Source organism: Pelophylax lessonae (assembly GCF_965119305.1).
Source record: "Pelophylax lessonae genome assembly, chromosome: 5".
NCBI classification, from domain to species: Eukaryota; Metazoa; Chordata; class Amphibia; order Anura; family Ranidae; genus Pelophylax; species Pelophylax lessonae.
This window is the reverse complement of record NC_138772.1, coordinates 231,185,850-231,207,842: the sequence shown is the minus strand read 5'-3', so window position 1 is coordinate 231,207,842 and position 21,993 is coordinate 231,185,850. Positions and strand designations below refer to the sequence as shown.

The 21,993-nt window shown below is 48.2% G+C and overlaps 1 protein-coding gene across 1 annotated transcript in view; it reads right to left on the bottom strand.

The window, feature by feature from the left end:
- Positions 1 to 21,050, bottom strand: part of SACM1L (SAC1 like phosphatidylinositide phosphatase) — a 267,712-nt gene extending 246,662 nt beyond the window's left edge. The window contains exon 1 of the mRNA XM_082257843.1: positions 20,894 to 21,050. Within this exon, the coding sequence (XP_082113969.1) occupies positions 20,894 to 20,922 (29 nt within the window). The 5' untranslated portion in view covers positions 20,923 to 21,050. The remainder of the gene's footprint in view (positions 1 to 20,893) is intronic.
- Between the last annotated feature and the right edge of the window lie 943 nt (positions 21,051 to 21,993).

Below are 21,993 nucleotides of genomic sequence, written 5' to 3'. Positions count from 1 at the left end.
GAGGATACGTACAGTAGTGTGGTGGAGGTGGATGGAAAGGGAGGCTAAGAGGGCTGAGGAAGGGGTGAGAGGAAGGGGGAAGTGGGCAAGAAGGAGCGGGGGGGGGGGGGAGGGGGAGAGGGGAGGAGGGAGAGGGAGGGAGGAGGGAGTTGACTGGAGGGAGGAGGAAAAGGGAGGAGGAATGGGAAGGGAGGGTAGAGGGGGAAGAGTGGTAGGTGCCAAGGGGGCGAGAAGAAGCGAGGAGTCACCAGGTAAGGAGGAGGGAGTAGAGGAAGGGAAAGGAAGAAGAAGGGGGAGGACAAGAGGGAGAGGAAGCGTAGGAAGAGAGTAGGAGGGGGAGTGGGAGGGAGATGGGAAGGGAGCGGGGAGGGAGGTGGGGGTGAGGGGTAGGAAGGGAGAGGGGGGGGGAGACGACAAGAAGCGATAGGGGGGGAAGATAGAAGGATACGAGTAGCGGAAGTGAGAGGGAGAGAGGGTGGAAATGGGGTAGTAGGGGGAGAGGAAGAGAGTTAGGCAAACATCATACAAGAAGAGGAGGGGTACCAGGAGAGCTTGAGTACAACAACCTGGAGGCTTCCAGGCAAACATACCTAGGGCCTCTGCCATATGACATGACTACTTCATAGAGTCCTATATTTGAAGGTAGTGTATGCCTTGCAATGACAATAAACACCAAAAATAATAATAAAAATAACAAAAACAACAGTAGGTCAGCAGAGCACCAATGAGTTCTAGCAATCATATAAACATGTAATCAGTGTTTGTCCGATACCCAAGAGGTCCATCTGGACCAATTTTTGTCAAACCTGACACCTCGTCCCGACTTGTAGGCAAGCAGCTTTTCATAGGCAAAGTTAGTTTTTAGCAACGCGATAGCTTCTGAGGCGTTAGGAGCCGCCGTTGATTTCCATTGTCTAGTTATGAGGGTGCGGGCCGCCAGCAGTATGTGAGTGACCACATTGCAGCAATCTAGAGGAAAGGCCTCAGTCCCTATGTTTAATATAGCCAACGCTGGAGAGGGGCGGGTCAGCACCCCAGTAATACTGGAGATTATGGAGAACAATTTGTTCCAGAAGCTCCTCAGGTGTCCACAGGACCAAAACACATGGGTGATATGGGCCACCTCACCACATCCTCTCCAGCATAGAGGCGAGTAATCAGTCATAAATTTAGACAATCTATACGGTGTAAGATACCATCTCAAATTTATCTTTTGCGACTGTTCCCAATGGTTAGTGCACGACGAGGATTGTCGTACGGACCGAAAAGCTGCCTGCCACTGCTTGTCAGTGAACGTGGTATCCAGGTCCTTCTCCCATTTCAGAAAGGGGACTGTTTTACTATATTCCTCTTTGCGTTGAAGGGAGTTGTAGAAGAGGGATGTTCCTTTGACCGAGCGTAAGCCGCCCATTAGGAACTTCCAACCCTGTGTCGGTACGTATATGTGAGGCGTAACTAAGGAACGAAGGAAGTGAGCTATGCGGAGGTGCAAGTAGTGTTCGGTGGATGGAAGCGAATATTCTTCCTGCAGGCTGGCAAATGATTTCAAACTATCTCCCGACAAGATGTGGTCCAGGGTGGCTATACCTCTACTAGTCCAGTGTCGAAGAGAGGTGTGGGGGATAGCAAGTTCCAACACCCCCATCGGAACCGGTACCCTTGTCATCAGGGAGGGTTGGAGCGCATTCGCCCTGAACTCGCGCCAGGCCAAGAGAGAAGCCTCACTTCAATTTCATTGCTGAATTTAGGGACTTTGGTTCACTTATGCACATTATTATATAGTCAGTCAGTACAGACTCTGTGAACCAGGCCTAAAATCAGCCATCAAGCAGTGTCTGGCCTGCCTGGTGATGACTGGTCCTGGCGCTTTGATCCGATGGCCTGGTCATTAGGGGCTAAATCCTTGCAGCCCAGAAGTGGTTAAACCTGCAGGAGGAGCGGTGTTTTTATTTGTAAATTACTTTTCACATGCTTTAGACCTAGTTCACATGTATGCGGGTTGGCGGCCCACATTTGCACAGGCATAGCAGCCCATTGATTTGAACGGGCTGCTATGCCCTCATTTTACGCAGAAAAAAGGTGCATGCAGCATTTTAAAAAAATGCAGTGGCCTTTAAATCCATCCTACTTCTGCACCATGCGACTTACCTGCAGTTCCTGCTTTGGCAAGCTTTCTGCGTTTTTAAATACATGGGCCCAGCATTTAAAAACACAGTTTGCGTGTGCAGGAACTGCAAGTAAAGGCCCGTACACACGTACCGATCGTCGGCATACAAACGTCGGCGGACGAAAGATCTGCCGATTGTACGCGTGTTAGTATGGTGCCTCCGACAGCTGTCTGCGCACAATCCGCGGACAAAAGTCTTTCTTGCAAACATGAAAATTTTTGTCTGCGGACACCAGAACGGACGATTGTTCGCCTGTCAGTACAGAATTCGGCCGACAGACCGCAGATTTGCAAGACTGGGCATGCTCAGAAAATAAAAAACACAGGGAAGGTTAACCATTACATGACATCACTTCTGCAGTCAGCTGAAGTCTGCAGACAAAATTCTTGTGCTGTCCTTGTGCTGTCTTTGCACTTTTCAACAGACACCGACATCCCGGGGAGAAAAGACGAACATTTGTATGACGACGATCTGCGTGTGTGTACGGGGCTTTAGTCGCATGGTGCAAAAGCAGGATGGGGTTCACGGCAACTGCATTTTTTAAAATTCTGCATGCGGCTTTTTTCAGCTGAAAACGCAGGCATAGCAGCCCAACCCCATTCAAAGCAATGGGCTGCTATCCCTATCCCTGTGCAAATATGGGCCGCTAACCCACATACATGTGAACCACTAACCCGCATACATGTGAACCGCCAACCCACATACATGTGAACCGCCAACCCGCATACATGTGAACCGCCAACCCGCATACATGTGAACCGCCAACCCGCATACATGTGAACCGCTAACCCGCATACATGTGAACCGCTAACCCGCATACATGTGAACCGCTAACCCGCATACATGTGAACCGCTAACCCGCATACATGTGAACCGCTAACCCGCATACATGTGAACCGCTAACCCGCATACATGTGAACCGCTAACCCGCATACATGTGAACCAGGCCTAAAGCAATAGTAAAGTAATTTACAAATAAAAACACCGCTCCTCCTGCAGGTTTAACCACTTCTGGGCCGCAAGGATTTGCCCCCTTAATGACCAGGCCATTGGATCAGAGCGCCAGGACCAGTCATCACCAGGTAGGCCAGACGCTGCTTGATGGCTATATACTAATGTAATGTGAGCTGCTATGCCTGTGCATCTATCTATCTATCTATATTATATATATATATATATATATATATATATATATATATATATATATATATATATACTGCTATGCCCGTGTATGTATTTCTATATCTCCATCTATCTCTCCATCTATCTAGTGACAGTGTATGGTAAAAAAAACTTGCAGACACTTGTAGAAGGCACTGTGTCTCTCACTGTCTCTCCGAGCCCAAAAAGGAAGCATGTGGGTGTGTGCTGAGTGGGAGCCGTCTGATTGGTTACAGGGAGGAGCTAAGTCTCTCACTCTAGGATCATATTACCAGAGCTGTTTTCTATTGAGTGTGTGAACTGCTGAGTGAGGAATGAGTCATCCAAATGTATCAATTCACAAGTCAGACTGAGGAGCAGAGAAACTCAGTATTTTAAAAATGCCACAATAACAATACCGTGGGTATGCAATACCGCGATATATCGAATTACCGAAAACCGGCATATGTCTACGCATGATCAGGAGGATGGATGCCCAAACGGAGGGTAGTGGATTCAGCCACCCTCACTGGGGCCACCCCACATAACTCCGTGAGGTGCGGATCCGTGGATGCTAAACCATCCGCTACCCCAGCCCAAGAACTGCAGCAGGGAGCCCAGAGGACATCCCTGCCCTAGTCACCAACCTCAAGGGTGGTGAGAAACCCTGCTCAAAACCCTGATGCGCACCAGGAAAAAAACTTGGCCAGCAGCAACTCCAAAATGCCCCCCTTAAGAGCATGTGGCAAAAGCCAGCTCATAACCTCACCCGATGGGGGTCGTAAGACCCACAGTGACCACCAAAATTTTAGAGGTTCTGGGGGGGAAGGAGGGGAACCCAAGGGTCCCACCGTCCCAGGGAGGGGCCCAAGTCCACCCCTAAACCCTCTAGGGGAAGGGGGGGGACAACTACTTACCGTACCAGGAACATGGTGGGCACCGCTCCTGACAGACCACCGCTCCATCGGAATAGGGAGGGCTGTCGGCCAGGAGCAAAGCTGTGACTCAGGCCGAGACCAGGTCATATGCGCCCTCACGAGACATTTAACTCGCATGCAAGCCCCCGTCATGTGGGGCAATGTCGCGGCCAAACTAGAGCAGAACTGAGGCCGGCGTGTGCTCGCTGGCCAAAGAAATTGCCAGGACCAGAGATCCCAGCAAGAGTGCCTATAGCTGAGTGTGGGAGTACACCCCCTGGGACTGCCCCATAGGTGTAGCCAAGCTTTTTCCTGCCTAGTGTCCTACTCCTGTAGGGGGGCAGTGTAACCCAATGGTTAAGACGATAAGGAGCTGTGTCCGTCAATGAATGAAAGAGAAATACTGATTTTAAGCAACAAGTGTCAGAAAAAGGCTTAGTCTTCAAAAGGTTAAGGTGAGAGCATACAGTGCCTTGCGAAAGTATTCAGCCCCCTTGAACTTTGCAACCTTTTGACAAATTTCAGACTTCAAACATAAAGATATAAAACTGTAATTTTTTTTGTGAAGAATCAACAACAAGTGGGGCACAATCATTAAGTGGAACGAAATTTATTGGATATTTCAAACTTTAACAAATAAAAAAATGAAAAATTGGGCGTGCAAAATTATTCAGCCCCCTTAAGTTAATACTTTGTAGCGCCACCTTTTGCTGCGATTACAGATGTAAGTCTCTTGGGATATGTCTTTATCAGTTTTGCACATCGAGAGACTGAAATTTTTGCCCATTCCTCCTTGCAAAACAGCTCGAGCTCAGTGAGGTTGGATGGAGAGCGTTTGTGAACAGCAGTTTTCAGTTCTTTCCACAGATTCTCGATTGGATTCAGGTCTGGACTTTGACTTGGTCATTCTAACACCTGGATATGTTTATTTGTGAACCATTCCATTGTAGATTCTGCTTTATGTTTTGGATCATTGTCTTGTTGGAAGACAAATCTCCGTCCCAGTCTCAGGTCTTTTGCAGACTCCATTAGGTTTGGTGTGTCTCCCAGGTGGCTTGTGGCAAACTTTAAACTACACTTTTTATGGCTATCTTTAAGAAATGGCTTTCTTCTTGCCACTCTTCCATAAAGGCCAGATTTGTGCAGTATACAACTGATTGTTGTCCTATGGACAGAGTCTCCCACCTCAGCTGTAGATCTCTGCAGTTCATACAGAGTGATCATGGGCCTCTTGGCTGCATCTCTGATCAGTCTTCTCCTTGAATGAGCTGAAAGTTTAGAGGGACTGCCAAGTCTTCGTAGATTTGCAGTGGTCTGATACTCCTTCCATTTCAATATTATCGCTTGCACAGTGCTCCTTGGGATGTTTAAAGCTTGGGAAATCTTTTTGTATCCAAATCCAGCTTTAAACTTCTCCACAACAGTATCTCGGACCTGCCTGGTGTGTTCCTTGTTATTCATGATGCTCTCTGCACTTTAAACAAACCTCTGAGACTATCACAGTGCAGGTGCATTTATACAGAGACTTGATTACACACAGGTGGATTCTATTTATCATCATTAGCCATTTTAGGTCAACATTGGATCATTCAGAGATCCTCACTGAACTTCTGGAGAGAGTTTGCTGTACTGAAAGTAAAAGGGGCTGAATAATTTTGCACGTCCAATTTTTCAGGTTTTTTATTTGTTAACAAAGTTTGAAATATCCAATAAATTTTGTTCCACTTCATGATTATGTCCCACTTGTTGTTGATTCTTCACAAAAAATTACAGTTTTATATCTTTATGTTTGAAGCCTGAAATGTGGCAAAAGGTTGCAAAGTTCAAGGGGGCCGAATACTTTCGCAAGACACTGTATGTATGCTGGTGAAGGGATATATGCACATAGTGAAAGAAGGAATATAAAATGCAGCAACAAGTTGGAATTATCCAACATCACTGTTATTGAATGAATACACGATCATGAATATAAATGATTGAAATATCACATGGACACTTGGTACTTTCTTATTTATTGCTTATTTGTTTAATTATTAATTTATTTACGGCTAGGTTCACACTGCTGCAATCCAATTTTGTTCCTCACATGCCTAATGTGGGGGTGATGTGCTACTCAAAACATTGCACTCTGTGATGTGATCTTAGCTGTAAGATCCGTAGTGTGCTGGCAAATATGCTACATTGTCAAAAGTATTGGGACGCCTACCTTTACACACACACATGAACTTTAATGGCATCCCAGTCTTAGTCCATAGGGATATTGAATTGGCCCACCCTTTGCAGCTATAACAGCTTCAACTTTTGTGGGAAGGCTGTCTACAAGGTTTAGGAGTGTGTCTATGGGAATGTTTGGCCAGTCTTCCGGAAGTGCATTTGTCAGGCACTGATGTTGGACATGAAGGCCTGGCTTGCAGTCTCCACGCTCTAATTCATCCCAAAGGTGTTCTATGGGGTTGAGGTCAGGGCTCTGTGCAGGCCAGTCAAGTTCCTCCACCCCAAACTCGCTCATCCATTACTTTATGGACCTTGCTTTGTGCACTGGTGCGCAGTCATGTTGGAACAGGTAGGGGCCATCCCCAAACTGTTCCTACAAAGTTGGGAACATGAAATTGTCCAAAATGTCTTGGTATGCTGACACCTTAAGAGATCCCTTCACTGGAACTAAGGTGCTAAGCCCAACCCCTGAAAAACACCACACCATAATCCCCCGTCCATCAAATAAATTGGACCGGTGTACAAAGCAAGGTCAATAAAAACATGGATGAGCGGGTTTGGGGTGGAGGAACTTGACTGGCCTGTCCTCAACCCAATAGAACACCTTTGGGATGAATTAGAGTGGAGACTGCGAGCTAAGCCTTCTAATCCAACATCAGTGCCTGACCTCACAAATGTGCTTCTGGAAGAATGGTCAAACATTCCCATAGACACACCCCTAAACATTGTGGACAGTCTTCCTTGAAGAGTTGAAGCTGTTATAGCTGCAAAGGGTGGGCCAACTCAATATTGAACCCTACAGACTAAGACTGGAATGCCATTAAAGTTCATGTGCACGTTTGACAATATAGTGTATTTACACTGCACTCTGCATGCTCCAAACTTCAGCTGGTGCTTCCTAAAGCACCCATTGCTTTAGAGCCTATTCCAGGAACGTTTGCAATGGAAATACGGATGATTGCAAATTTTATGCTTACTGTCAGTGTGATTATGCAGTGCAACTTGGATACTATTTTGAAGTGGTTTGCATGTTCTATGGGGCCTAAATCATGCTGGAACTGCACCAAAGCAGTATGGAAAACTTTTCCGAAATCGCACTGTGCTGAGTTGCATTGATGTGAACGGGCACCATTGGAAAACTGAATTTTTGTAAAATCTTACCTGTAAAATTCCTCTCTCTGAGTCCTCCGACAGTCACCGCCTCCTCTAAGTCCTCACTGATGGGTATTGTCATCTGCTCCGCAGGAGTAGCTAGGCATATAAACTTAGTTAAAAACAAAAGGCATTTGCATGTATACACCCCTGGGGGCTGTCCCATCTGGCCAATACCCCCCTGCAGTGACCACTCCCAACTCAGTTTGGTAGCATAGCAGTAAGTAACAAGAACCCCAAAAGAGGGGCGGGGGCGGCGACTGTCGGAGGACTCAGAGAAAGGAATTTTACAGGTAAGATTTTACAAACATTCCGTTTTCTCTTACGTCCTCCGACAGTCGCCGCCTCCTCTAAGTCCTCACTGATGGGATGTCCCAAAGCAGTATAGACATGAGGGGTGGGAGACGCAACCGTAGAACAAAGCAACGCAGTACCCACATCAGAGAAAGGAATCTTACATGCACTGTAAGAGAACCTTCTGGGCAACAGAAAAAAAAAACAATGCTCAACAGGAGCAACAGCCCAGGAAAGCAAATACCAACAGCCAGGGACCCATAAAAAAACAGGGGTCCTTCATGGCACTGCCGCACTGAGAACTTTGCGGCCAAAGGAAGCATCAGCCGATGCCAGAACATCTACCTTGTAGAATTTGGAGAAAGTGTGCACCGACGACCAAGTCGCAGCCTTGCACACCTGGGCCACTGAGGCCCTATGCCAACAGGCCCAGGACGTACTCACAGATCTAGTAGAGTGCGCCTTAACAGGGAAGGGTGGAACCCGTTCCTTCAAAGCATAAGCCTGCTCAATGGTCTGTCTGATCCATTTGGCAATAGTTGCTGCGGACGCAGCCATGCCCTCTCCGTGATCCCTCAAGAAGAACAAATAGGGAATCCGTGTTACGAAAGGATTCTGTAGACGACAGGTAAACCCTGATCGCCCAGACAACATCCAAAGAATGCAACGCAATCTCCTTTGGATGCTTAGGCTTCGTGCAAAGCAAAGGCAGGACAATTTCCTCATTAAGGTCGAATTCAGTGACCACCTTGGGAAGAAAGGACGGGAGTGTTCTCAACACCACCTTATCCTTGTGGATTATCAAGTAAGGGGAGCGGCAAGACAACGCCGCCAGCTCCGACAATCGGCGAGCCGAAGTGATCGCCACCAAAAAGGCGACCTTCTTTGACAACAGAGGCAAAGAGATCTCCCTGATATTTTCAAAGGGAGCACGCTGTAGCACAGACAGAACCAAGTTCAAGTCCCATGGAGGTAAAGGCTCCTTCCTGGGAGGAGCCAAATGTCGCACACCTTGAATGAAGGTGCGAATCAAGGAATTAGACGCCACAGGCCGTTGGAAAAGGATAGCCAGAGCAGACACCTGACCCTTTATCGTGGCCAGCGCCAATCCCTGGATCCACTCCAGACTGGAGGAAAGTCAACACTCTTGACACCGAGTACGAGCGAGGGGAAAACCCCCTGGACTCACACCAGGCGAAATAAGCTTTCCAGGTACGGTAATAGATTTTACCAGAGGAGGATTTCCTAGCCTTGATTAGAGTAGGGATAACCTCAGGGGAGAGACCCTTGTCCCTCAGGACCTGGGTCTCAGCAGCCAGGCCGTTAAAGCCAGCGACTATAAAGCAGGATGGAAGATCGGTCCTTGAGACAGAAGATCTTCCTGCATTGGCAGCCACTGCCAGGTGAACAACGTCGGCGTACCAGGACCGGCGAGGCCAGTCCGGCGCTACCAGAATCACCAGGTGCGGTTCCGAGGCTAGCCTGCGGAGGAACCTGGACAGCAACTGAATTGGAGGAAAGGCATACATCAGACGATACTGATGCCAAGGGGCCACTAACGCATCCGAGGCGTCCGCCAACGGATCGCGCGTTCTTGCCACGAACCTTTCCACCTTTTGATTTAGCCGAGATGCGAACAGATCCACGTCCGGGGATCCCCACCTCGCACACAGCATTTGGAAGACCTCCGGGTGTAAGGACCATTCCCCCTGGTCCAGGGTCTGGCGACTCAGATAGTCGGCCTGCCAATTTTCCACACCCGGAATGTGAACCGCTGAGATCGCCGGGACATGAATCTCGGCCCAAGACAGAATGTCGGTCACCTCCCGGGCCGCCCGAGCACTCCTGGTGCCCCCTAGGTGGTTGATGTAAGCATTGTCCGTCTGTACCCGGACAGGACGACCCTGAAGACGGTCCGACCACTGGAGGAGGCAGAGCTTTATCGCTCACAATTCCAGGACGTTTATCGGAAGAGAGGACTCCTCCTCCGACCAAATGCCCTGGGCAGACAGGGTGCCCAGGACCCCACCCCAGCCTGACAGGCTGGCATCCATGGTGATCACCGTCCAAACCAACGGACGGAAAGACTTGCCCTCCGTCACCGACGGGGACTGGAGCCACTACAGAAGAGCCAATTTGGTCTGACGACTCAAGGAGATGCGCAGATCCAGGGACTGAGCCAGTCCGTCCCATTTGGCCAGGATCTCCGCTTGGAGAGCCCGCGTGTGAAACTGAGCAAAGGGTATCGCCTCGAAGGTCGACACCATCAACCCCAGGACCCGCATACAGGTCCTGAGAGACAAGGCCGGTACGTCCCTGATCTCGTCCCGCAACGTTCGGAGCTTGTCCTCCAGCAGGAACACCTTCGCCTGAGCAGAGTCCAGAATCATCCCCAGGTAAGGAAGACGAACCGAAGGGGACAACGATGATTTCTGAATGTTGATGGTCCATCCGAACTCCTGAAGCGTCTGGACTGTGGTGGACAGATCGCGCACCAGGTCCTGACTGACACTTGATCGTCCAGATACCCCAAGACCGCAATGCCCTGAGCCCTCAGTAGGCCCAGAACCGGTGCCAACACCTTGGTAAAGACCCTTGGAGCCGAAGCGAGACCGAAAGGTAACGCCACAAACTGGTAATGGTCCTCCGAAGGTACCGCTGATGACCCTCGAAGATGGGAACATGCAGGTACGCATCCTTGAGGTCTATCGAAGCCAGGAATTCTCCTGGGCTCAGGGAAGCCACCACCGATCGGAGAGACTCCATACGGAATTTTCGAACTCGCACAAAGCGGTTCAGAGCTTTCAGGTCCAGAATAGGACGCACTTTGCCCTCCTTTCTGGGCACATTGAAAAGATTGGAATAAAAGCCCCGAAACCTGTCCCGGTGAGGTACCGGGACAATCACTCCCTGAGCAAGGAGGTCCTGAACCGCACGGTGCAGGTCCTGCAGACGCCCCGGAGGCAAATGAAGATTAGAGGGGAAGAATCTGTCCGCTGGCCGGGAAAGAAATTCGATCTTGTATCCAGACCGAACGATTTCCTGAACCCACCTGTCCGAAATCCGGAACAGCCAAGGTTGGAGGAAACCGCGCAAACGTCCCCCCACCCCAGAAATGGGTGAGGGCATCCCTTCAGGCAGAGGTGGACTGGCCCGCCGAAGCGGCATTGCCTGACTTCTGCTTACCTGCCCAGGGCTTCTTCTGTCCTCCCTGGGACTTGAAGGGCTTGCCCTTGGATTGATTCCGAAAGGCACGAAAGGAACCCTGATTGGATCTAGGCGCAGAACCCCGATTGCCCCGGAAGGACTTGTGCTTTGGGTTCTGGGGCAGCATAGTGCTCTTGCCCCCCGTGACGCCTTTTACCAGGGTATCCAACGCCTCGCCAAAAAGGCGAGAGCCAGCATAGGGAAAATCAGCAACCGTCTTCCGCGAGGACTGGTCAGCCGACCAGCTCTTCAGCCATATCAGTCGTCGGTTAAGCACCGAGACGCTAGAGAGGCGTGCTACTAAAGGAGCCTCATTCAAGGCCGCATCACACAGATACATGATTCCTTGATGGATTTGATCCACCATTTCCAGCCAGGCAGGCGGAACATCATCAGACACGAGGTTGCTCCTAAGCACCTTAGTCCAATAAGCGACCGCCTGCGCCACCAACACGGACGCGAAAATGGGTTTGAGCAGAGAGCCCGCCACCGTATAGGAATGGCGGGCCAAAGACTCCAACCGCCGGTCCGTTGGATCCCGGAAAACCAGGGAATCCTCCGTAGGAACCAAGGTAGCCTTGTTAAACACTGCCACCCTGTGATCCACCTGTGGAGGCACACACCAGCGCGATTCCGTAGCCGGTGCAAAGGGATAAAGCAATTTGAACCGACTAGGCACCACGAACAGACGTTTTAACGTGCGCCACAGTTCATTAACAGTGTAATGAAACTCAGCGGGACAGGGAAAAACCTGCGCCGACTTGAAAATCCTGTGCGTCCCAAAGGAGGACACAACGCCCGGAGGACTGGGCTCATCCTCCAAATGTAAAGTTTCCTTCACAGAAATAATTAATTCATCCATGGTTGCCCGCTCCTCGGCGACCCCGGAGAGGAGGTATCAACCCCCTCCACCTCCGCCTCCCCCTCAGACCCCTGCAGGTCCAGGGACGAGCGGGACCCTGAAAAGGGCACGCTCGCAGCAGCAGCAGCCATATCACCATCTGAATCAGAGGAGAGGGACAATCTGGGTCTCTTACGAGCAGCACGTTCAGCCATCAGCATTTCCATATTGGACACCAAAGTCGCCACTACAGCGGCCAAATCAGGTCTCAGAGGGGCCACAGGAGAACTGGGGGGCCCCACCAAGGCTGGTGGAAATTTGCTATCCTGAGAATCCATGCTCAAGTGAGAAAAAAAAAAAAAAAAAAGGACAGTGCAAGAATTAGGTGCTGTCCCCTTAAGAGCGCTGCGAGTGCGCAGCCCACCGCTCCAGCTATACAGACCAAAAGACCCCCAAACAGGAAAGGAGACAAAACTGAGCCAGAAGCGACAGTACAGAGATATATTGAGAGCAATAACCTGCAGAGCCTCGCAGAGTGTTGCCACCGCTGTCCTGCTTCAGAGGAAAGAGGAAGTGCTGCAAAAGAAGGCTGAACTAATCTGTTGCATGACCCAGGGAAAATGGCTGCCCCATAGAAACGTATGGGAGACTCCACCAAAATGGCCGCCCAACCGAGCGCTCGGTCACCGCAAAAATGGTGGCGAATGGCGCCAAATCAGCATGTTGTATAGCCCACAGAGAAGCTCACATGCCTGCCCAGTGTAATAAAAAATGGCGGACCGCGCGGTGTCACCCCGCCGCGGTCCATACACAGTCTGCACCCCCAAACACCGAAGTGACCCAGGGAAGGGGACCCCCAAACACACACAGCGCTGCAGCGCATGTACAAGCGATCCCCGCAGGGATCGCAGCAGGGAGTCACACAAGGTACAGACATGGGGAACACACAGCAACCAGGACTGCCACCCCACACAGAAGTACTTACCTGTACCCGATGGCGTGGGGAGCCTCACAGAACGGAAAGCCGCTGTCCTCATCTGACAGGGAATGCCGTTTGCCAGGGACATTGCACTGCTGATACGCAGATGCGTCCAGTGAGGTAGCCACCTCACAGCTGCATCCCTGCTGCGAACAGGGATGGGTCGTTCATAGTGCCAGGGCGAACCATAGCTGAAAGCTCGATGGCGGGCTGGGGGTCCATCTGACCCTCTGTGCCCTGGGAAACCAGGGCGGCCAGTCCGAATCCCAGCACCGCATGTCCATCTTCGTCCGAAGAGTCGACTAAAAACTAAAGCTGACAAAATAAAAAGCTAGTAAAGAAAGAAAAACTGACATTTTTCAAGAAAATCAAATAAAAAATAAGATAGGCTGAGACCGAAGCCCCAGCACAGGGAAAGCCTAACTACTCCTGATGCTAGGCAAATTAAAACTGAGTTGGGAGTGGTCACTGCAGGGGGGTATTGGCCAGATGGGACAGCCCCCAGGGATGTATACATGCAAATGCCTTTTGTTTTTAACTAAGTCTATATGCCTAGCTACTCCTGCGGAGCAGATGACAATACCCATCAGTGAGGACTTAGAGGAGGCGGCGACTGTCGGAGGACGTAAGAGAAACAATGATTTCCATTGCCATGGGATTCTGTAAATAGTGTGAACAAAGCCTTCTAACACACAGGTTCAGAGTTAACTGGGTTCACTCCTCCAAAAGACGACTAGACAACCGCTCACCTGGAAAATTCAAACTCAGCCCTAGCGATAAAAAGAAAATCCTACAGGGTGGTTGTACAGAAGTCGTTTGGTAGATCGACTTCTGTACAATCAAAGAGCCCACACATGGAATTAAAGTTTCTCTGGTCCCGTCTGAACAGGCCAAATTTTGATCCAGGTATGGCCAGCTTTAAAGTGGTTGTAAACCTCAAATGCGAAATATGAAAAAAGCATATCCTCCCATTGTGTGTACTTGTCGCAATTAAGGGCTCTTTCACGCGGGGCGATCCGATCAGATCCGCCTATCAGTTTTTTAGGCGGATCTGATCGGATCCTCCATGCAGCTCTATGGGGCAGCGGGTGTCAGCGGAGACACCTCCGCTGACACCCGCTGCCATCCGCATCCGATCCTGTGCTGAAATCTGGACGGATGGAAACCCTATTTTTCCATCCGTTCAGTAATCGGAGCGGAGCGGATCTGATGAGAGCGGACAAGCGGTCCGCTCTCATCCGATCCCCCATAGAGGGCAGCGGGTGCTGAGACACCTCCCTCTCTGCTCTGCAAGCGGAGACGGAGCTGTCATCTGCCGGCTCAGCGGGGATTGCGGATCGATCCCCGCTGAGCAACACGGATCCGCCTACGGAGGCGGACCGTGTGAAAGAGCCCTAAAAGTGTAATTTGTCTGCTGCTTCATTCCTCTGCTATCAGCAAGAATTACTAGAAAATTATTAGAAAAAAGGGTGACAGGGTAGGGACCTCTAGCAGATGGACAGCCTCAACTCTGTTTCTGTGAGCTTTGTGAAGGAAGGTGTGTTTCACAGTCCCATCTTGTCCACAGTGCCTCTTATTTCAAGTCTTTAAACAAAAATCTACAGATTGTAATACATATAACAGCAGTTTTAGCCACCATTCTAATGGATTCGGCTGAGGCATCCACTGAAACATTGACGGCAGTTTTGTTACGCTTTCCAAAAGCATACCTTTTAAAGAGTGAATATACTTACTTAGTACATCGATCTCCCCTGCTCTGCTATTGTGTTCTGACAGGGGGACCGTCCCCCCGCCAGAACACTCCGGTCAACATTCTGATGCGTGCCTCTGGCAAAAACGTAGTCCCCAGGTCTCTTTCCCAACGTTCCAAGTAGTTGAGGTGTCGAAGAGGATTCCGTAATAAGCCATTAGTAAGTCTTGGAGAGAGTATAGGCGAGCGAATCGTTTGATTGGCTTTCTTGTTCAAAGAGCGTCTGTGATCGGGAAAACTTAAAAGGGTCGGGTAGAGACCGTAGAAAGTTGGATAGTTATAGTATTTGTAGATTATGAAGAGACACTAAGGCTGGCCATACACTATACAATTTTCTTGTTCAACTTTCCTTTAGATTTACCAAAACCATGTAATATAGGGTCAAACCTAAACACTTTCAATTTGTATGCAGTCAGGCAGGCCCTTGCACTACATAGTTTAAGGTAAATCTAAAGGAAATTGAATAAGAAAATTGTATAGTGTATGGCCAGCCTAACTCCTCTGAATTAGCCAATTGGGTAGAAGACAACCAAGCAGGGGGGAAACGTAAAAAGTGTTTTGCACTTAAATTGCTTAGTCCGAAGAAACTGTGGGGTTGATTTATTAAAACCAGGAAGTGCAAAATCTGGTGCAGCTGTGCGTGGTAGCCAATCAGCTTCTAACTTCAGCTTGTTCAACTGAGCTTTGACAAAAAAAAAAAAAAAAATAGAAGCTGAATGGTTTCTATGCAGAGCTGCACCAGATTTTGCACTATTCAGTTTTAGTAAATCAACCAGTTTGTGAGCAAAAGGAGCAAACCCATAGGAATCATAAGCTACCCGACATGTTCTACAGATTGCCCCAACAAGGGAGTGATGGAGTAGGTTCGTAGAGGGCAGTTTAGGTAGCCAAAGAAGTGACTTCAAAAAGGTACTGGAGAGGTTTCCCGCTCTCATGAGACCCACTGTTTTAAAGTAGAACTATGGGCAAAAGTTTTTTTTTTTTCATTTTAAATAGAGCAAGGGAGAGTTATAACCTCTGTCAGATTATTTTTCACCATCTGTGTTCCATTGCGGAGATTTTCCTTCACTTCCTGTTCCATAGCCAAACAGAAAGTGAGAGCAAATCCCTGCAAATTTAAAGAATTTCTTGGGGACCCCTAGGTCACCAGAACTAGTGTTCCCATGGAAAGATTTCCCCTCTTATACTTTTCTGGTGACAACCCAAAATTTGAGATTTTCTTTTGCTTTCACTTTCAATTATAATGGTAAACAGGACAAAGTGAGAGTGCGAATCTCCTTATAGGGGGCACAGACAGCAATAAAAACCTGACAGATGTTTTAATCCACCTCCACTCTATCCAAAACAAAAAATTAAGTGTTTTGCAGAAGTGTATTGAAAGTTAACAGGGATTGTTTAAAATAAATAAAGTATCTTGGGTAGGATGTTTTGTTTGACGGCATTGGATTGTCCAAACCAAGAGAGGTTTTTAGAGCACCAAAACTGTAAGTCTTAACTTAATTAATGGAATTAGGTATTCCATCCAGTTCTGGTCACCAGTCCTCAGAAGGGATGTGCTGGAGAGAGTCCAAAGAAGGGCAACTAAATCAATAGGGGGATTGAAGAACCTCAATTACGAGCAAAAACTACAAGCACTACATTTATTCTCACTGGAGAAGAGACACTTGAGAGGACATGATAGCGATTTACAAAGACTTAAATGGTGATCCCAGCGTAGAAAAAAAAAAGCTATTCAGTCTCAGAAAGTCTAAGAGGACACGTGGCCACACAATGAGATTGGAGGAGAAGCGGTTTAACCTTAAGTTGTGCAGGGTGTTTTTCACTGTCAGGGCGATAAGGATGTAGAACTTTCTTCCACAATCGGTGGTGTCAGCGGGGAGCATTAATATTTTCAAAAGACTCTTAGACATGCATCTTAAAGAACACAACATATAGGGATATGGGAAATAATTAACGACACTGACACACGTACGCCTACACAGGTTGAACTGGATTGACTATTGTTTTTATTCAAAAGAAAAAAGAAAGCTGCGCTAAATTGAAGTGTTTGATAGCAAATCAAGCAATAAACTTAGATAAATCAATAAAGGGTGAATAAATTTGATAAAGCCAATAACATGTATGTGATAAATCTCAAAACATCATGACATATATATGAATAACTATATAAATGAAAGTCCAAAAAAGAAAACAGCAAATCAAGTAGAAGGTGCTGCGTGTAGAAAAGGAGTCCACCACCAATTTAATGTGTCTTCGTTCATCCATGCCATGTGCTGCGTGCTTTGAGCTCACAAAAGGCTTACCGGAACTCAGATGAGTGTAGGCATTATACCATAGGTAAAGACATCAGCAGATCCATACAGGAAAATGGCATCTCACACAGGGTAGTCTCGTGGTCACTGTTGTCAGCAAGGGACCGTGATGCACACCAACACCATAAGAGCCCAATACCGTCCACAGCCCAATGCTCCCAGAGGGATCTGTTTTAGTAGACTGTCCATGGCGTGCTGCTTTCTTGACGTCCTGTTCCTATAGGATGGATAGGACGTCAAGAAAGCAGCACGCCAAGGACAGTCTACTAAAACAGATCCCTCTGGGAGCATTGGGCTGTGGACGGTATCGGGCTCTTATGGTGTTGGTGTGCATCACGGTCCCTTGCTGACAACAGTGACCACGAGACTACCCTGTGTGAGATGCCATTTTCCTGTATGGATCTGCTGATGTCTTTTCCTATGGTATAATGCCTACACTCATCTGAGTTCCGGTAAGCCTTTTGTGAGCTCATAGCATGCAGCACATGGCATGGATGAAGACACATTAAATTGGTGGTGGACTCCTTTTCTACACGCAGCACCTTCTACTTCATTTGCTGTTTTCTTTTTTGGACTTTCCATTTATATAGCTAAGGCCCGTACACACGTAGCGATTGACGGCCGTAAATATTCGGCCACCGACCGATCGGCCGATTGTCAGCTTGTTAATATGATGCTTCCGACGACCGACTGAGAATTTTCGGCCGAACAGAATCTGGTGTGCAGGCTATAAAATTTTTGTTGGCCAACACCAGAACGGCCGATTGTTCCTCAGTTCGTACAGAATTCGGCCGACAAACAGCAGATGAGCAAGACTGGGCATGCTCAGAGAAGAAAAAACGCACGGAAAGTTAACCATCACATGACATCACTTCTGCAGTCGGCTGTTGTTGGCCGACAAAATTCGTGTGCAGTCTTTAGCACTTTTCAGCCGACAGGACAGCACCGGACAAAAGACGGCCGATCGTTCGGCCGACAATCAGTACGTGTGTACGGGGCTTTATTCATATATATGTCATGATGTTTTGAGATTTATCACATACATGTTATTGGCTTTATCAATATTTATTCACCTTTATTGGTTTATCTAAGTTCATTGCTTGATTTGCTATCAAACACTTCAATTTAGCGCGGCTTTCTTTTTTATGTTATATAGTGTTTCCCACTACAGCTGAAGCTTTATTTAATACCTTTCTTATTGGTAATTTGTGCCTAGCGCGGTTATTTTTTTACACTATTGTTTTTATTCAACCTTACCTACTATGTAACTAAATTATACACCACACTTTTTTTTGAGGATTTTATCCCATTAATTGTCACAATAAATCAGCCAACTAACTGATTATGAATAAGCATTAGTTGCAGCCCTAATGTCCAGTAAGACACCATTCACAATGGTGTTTTGCCACTAGCGTTGGGTTCTGGCGTGTTCATATCGAGCCTGCCAGGAAGTCGGCACTGCACACTGTCAAACATAGGCAGCATGTGTATATGAAGCTGCCAGTCGGGTAATGCCTCACTGCCTATGATTGGCAGTGTGCAGTGATGGCTTCCTGGCAGGCTTGATCCGAACATGCCTGAGGAATCTACCACTGGCTTTGGCAGCTGTGAGTGAACAGCTGCGGCCGCCAAGTCCAAACACTGCAATGACAAGCTGTTGGTGGCCACAGCTTTGTGTGCCTATTAGCACAGCCAGCAAACACCTGTGGTGATCAAAGCTGGATGAACTCCAGCCACGTAAATGGGGTAGATGGAGGAATCCCCCTGCTGTGACATTGTACTCTGACAGCAGCCCCTGCCCAATTTCCAACATCTCCCAGAAGACAATCGACTTCTGTCGAGCAAGGGGGCCCACACATGGAATGAAATGTGTCCAATCCCTACTTGCTGAGGTCGGTTGCAGAAGGCAGGCATTACCTTAGCCAAACACAACCAATTAAAGTGAATGAAGCCGTGCCGCATCCATATGTAATGCACATTGTTGTGGGGGGGGGGGGGGGCTTTTAAAGGCTAGCAGAGGCAGTGGAAAGGTGATGTACTGCCTCTGAGCTGCCTTTCAAATGTCTCTGAGGGCCGGTTCACACTTTTGCGAGTGTGCCGATCGCATGTAGTTTCGGAGCGCACTGCTCCTTCATTACATGCGATTGGAGGTGCGGATGCGAATTCAGCCATACACAGTGCTGAATTCGCACTGTATCCGCACCAAACACCCACAGGACCCTTTTTTCCAGCCGCATCAGGATCGGATCGCACAGTGGTTCACACTTGTGCGATCTGATCCTGTGCAAACTGTCAGATCGCACTGCAATATGCGATCAAACTGGGGGTGTCGTTAACATTTTATTGACACCCCCTGCGTATCGCATATGGCAGTGTGAACTGCCAGGGGTGCGTTTGCGATGCGGGAACAGGCTGCGAATTCGCAGCCTTCCCGCATCGCACAAGTGTGAACCGGGACTCAAGATCCTTCAGTGGGACAGCAATGACAGTAGCACATGTAAACAAGGCAGTAAAAACAGCTGGTTGAGCCACAGTTTTACTTCCCATTGACCGTCCTCCTGAAGTCCCCAATGCAGCCAGACGGGGCTGTTCACCTGTAATACTATGCAACGTGCCGAGTTGACAGGTGGCAATGCTTGTAAAACTCAGCCATATGGATCAATAGGGCCACCCTGCAACTGTGAGCGAAAGGATTGGTTTGCTGTTGCGGTGTGTTAGATCCATTGTAAATTGCCCCTTAGAAAAAAAATGTAAAAAAGACACAGGCACTAATGCCTCGTACACACGCAACGATTATCGGCCGACTTTTGTCCAGTGTTTATGTGTTGGTTGGAATGTGCCTAGACTGCACACGAATTTGCTCAGCCAACAAAAATCTACTTCAGAAGTGATGTCATGTGCTGATTTACTTTCCGTTTTTTTTTTCATCTCTGAGCATGCCCAGTCTTGCTCATCAGATTTTTGTCTGCCGAAATCTGTACTGACTGACGGACAATCGGCCGTTGTGGTGACGGCCAACAAAAATTTTATAGCCTGCACACCAGATTTTTTTTGCCCGAAAAGTCGGAGTCGGTTGTCGGAAGCATCATACTAACAAGCCGAAAATCGGCCGATCGGACGTTGGCCCAAAATTCACGGCCAACTATCGACGCGTGTACGGGGCACTAAGACAGGGATCCTCAAACTTCAGCCCTCCAGCTGTTGCAGAACTACACATCCCATGAGGCATTGTAAAACTCTGACATTCACAGACATGGACTAGGCATGACCCGGGCACTAGGAGGTGACATGATCGCATCCTGAAGCACTCTGAAAAACGATCCACTGCTGATTGCTTTTCAAAGAACCAGCCAGTGTAAACCCAGCCTAATACCGCGAGAATGATGGTAACCCCCTTGTAGCCGAGACAGCATTAAAATTCTGATGGGTGTAAAACTAAAAAGAATTGGGCTTTATGTATAATAAACTGTAATGGCAGCATGAAAGGTGCAGCAAGCAATCGGATTACCACCTAGTCCTAGAATGATCTTAACAGATGGATACTGGTTTCCTTCTTATGGCCTACACACACCCTGCACCATTCATTCCATCACACACAGGGCCTGCTGATCACTGAACATCGATCCATGGACAAACCGACAACCCAGCCTACACAGCAAACAGAGGTGACCGGGAAATGGACGTCAGCATAGTAATACACACATCCTGCTTCTTACATGTTGACGAAAACAAACATAGTGGAATAGGATTGTATTATAAACGCCCATAACTCAACAAGATATAAAACAGATATAAAAAGCAGATCCACTAAACGGTCAGGCGGTTGTATGACTGACCATTCGGGATGACGTCTTATAACCTGTCAGAGAAAGGACTAGGACACCTTCGCCCAGGATGTCAGGACGTGGCAGGTACTTACAGTTTCAGGTTCTCGTAGAGTAGCGCCATGGTCCACTAATCTTCACAGACTTACACAACGGAATGCTACACAGAGAATGTATAAACCGGTCTTACACACAACAGGACCCACTGCAGGCAAGTCACATTCTGTACTGTACACCAACTTCCTGTGACGTCACCAAGAGCCGACATTTCATCTACGGTGGCTGATAAGGATCCAATAGTGCTTGAGGGTGACTGAGAGCTTCCAGGGAGCTGACAGTCTGCAGTCAAAAACAGGGGAATAAGTCATGAGGAAATGAGCAGTCGTGCCTTTTACATACTTTGATATAAATGATGACTGTTACATCAACCACTTAAAGCGGAGTTCCACCCAAAAGTGGAACTTCCGCTTTAGGAAGTCCTGACCCCCTGACATGCCACATTTAGCATGTCATTTTTTTGGGGGGGGAGTGGGTACCTAGTTTTGACAGGTACCCGCTACCACTTCCGCTCGAAGCGCCGCGGCGCCCTAAACGGAAGTTCTCCTCTCCCCCTCCCTCCCTGCAATCTTCTGGGACACGTCAGAGGTCCCAAAAGATTGCCGGCCAACCGCGGCGCGCAGCGCGACTCGCGCATGCGCAGTGGGTACCCGGCTGTGAAGCCGCAAACTGTCACAGCCGGGTGCCCACAGCAGTGATGCCGGCGCCGAGGGAGAGGATCGAGGCTTCGGGCGGCCGCATCGCTGGACCGTTGGACAGGTGAGTGAATGGCTGGAACTCCGCTTTAAGCCCCGGAAGATTTTACCCCCTTCCTGACCAGGGGGTATATTGCGATTCGGCACTGTGTGACTTTAACGGACAATTGCGTGGTCGTGCGACGATGTACCCAAATAAAATTGACGTCCTTTTTTTCCCACAAACAGAGCTTTCTTTTGGTGGTATTTGATCACCTGTGCGATTTTTTTGATCATGCGCTATAAACAAAAAAAGAGCGACAATTTTGCAAAAATAGCAATATTTTTCACGTTTTTTAAATGAAATTCCCCCCCCCAAAAAATGTAAAAATCTAAATGTTTTAACATTTTAGGCCAATTTGTTTTCTGCTACCTATGTTTGGTAAAAAAAATCCCAAAAAACG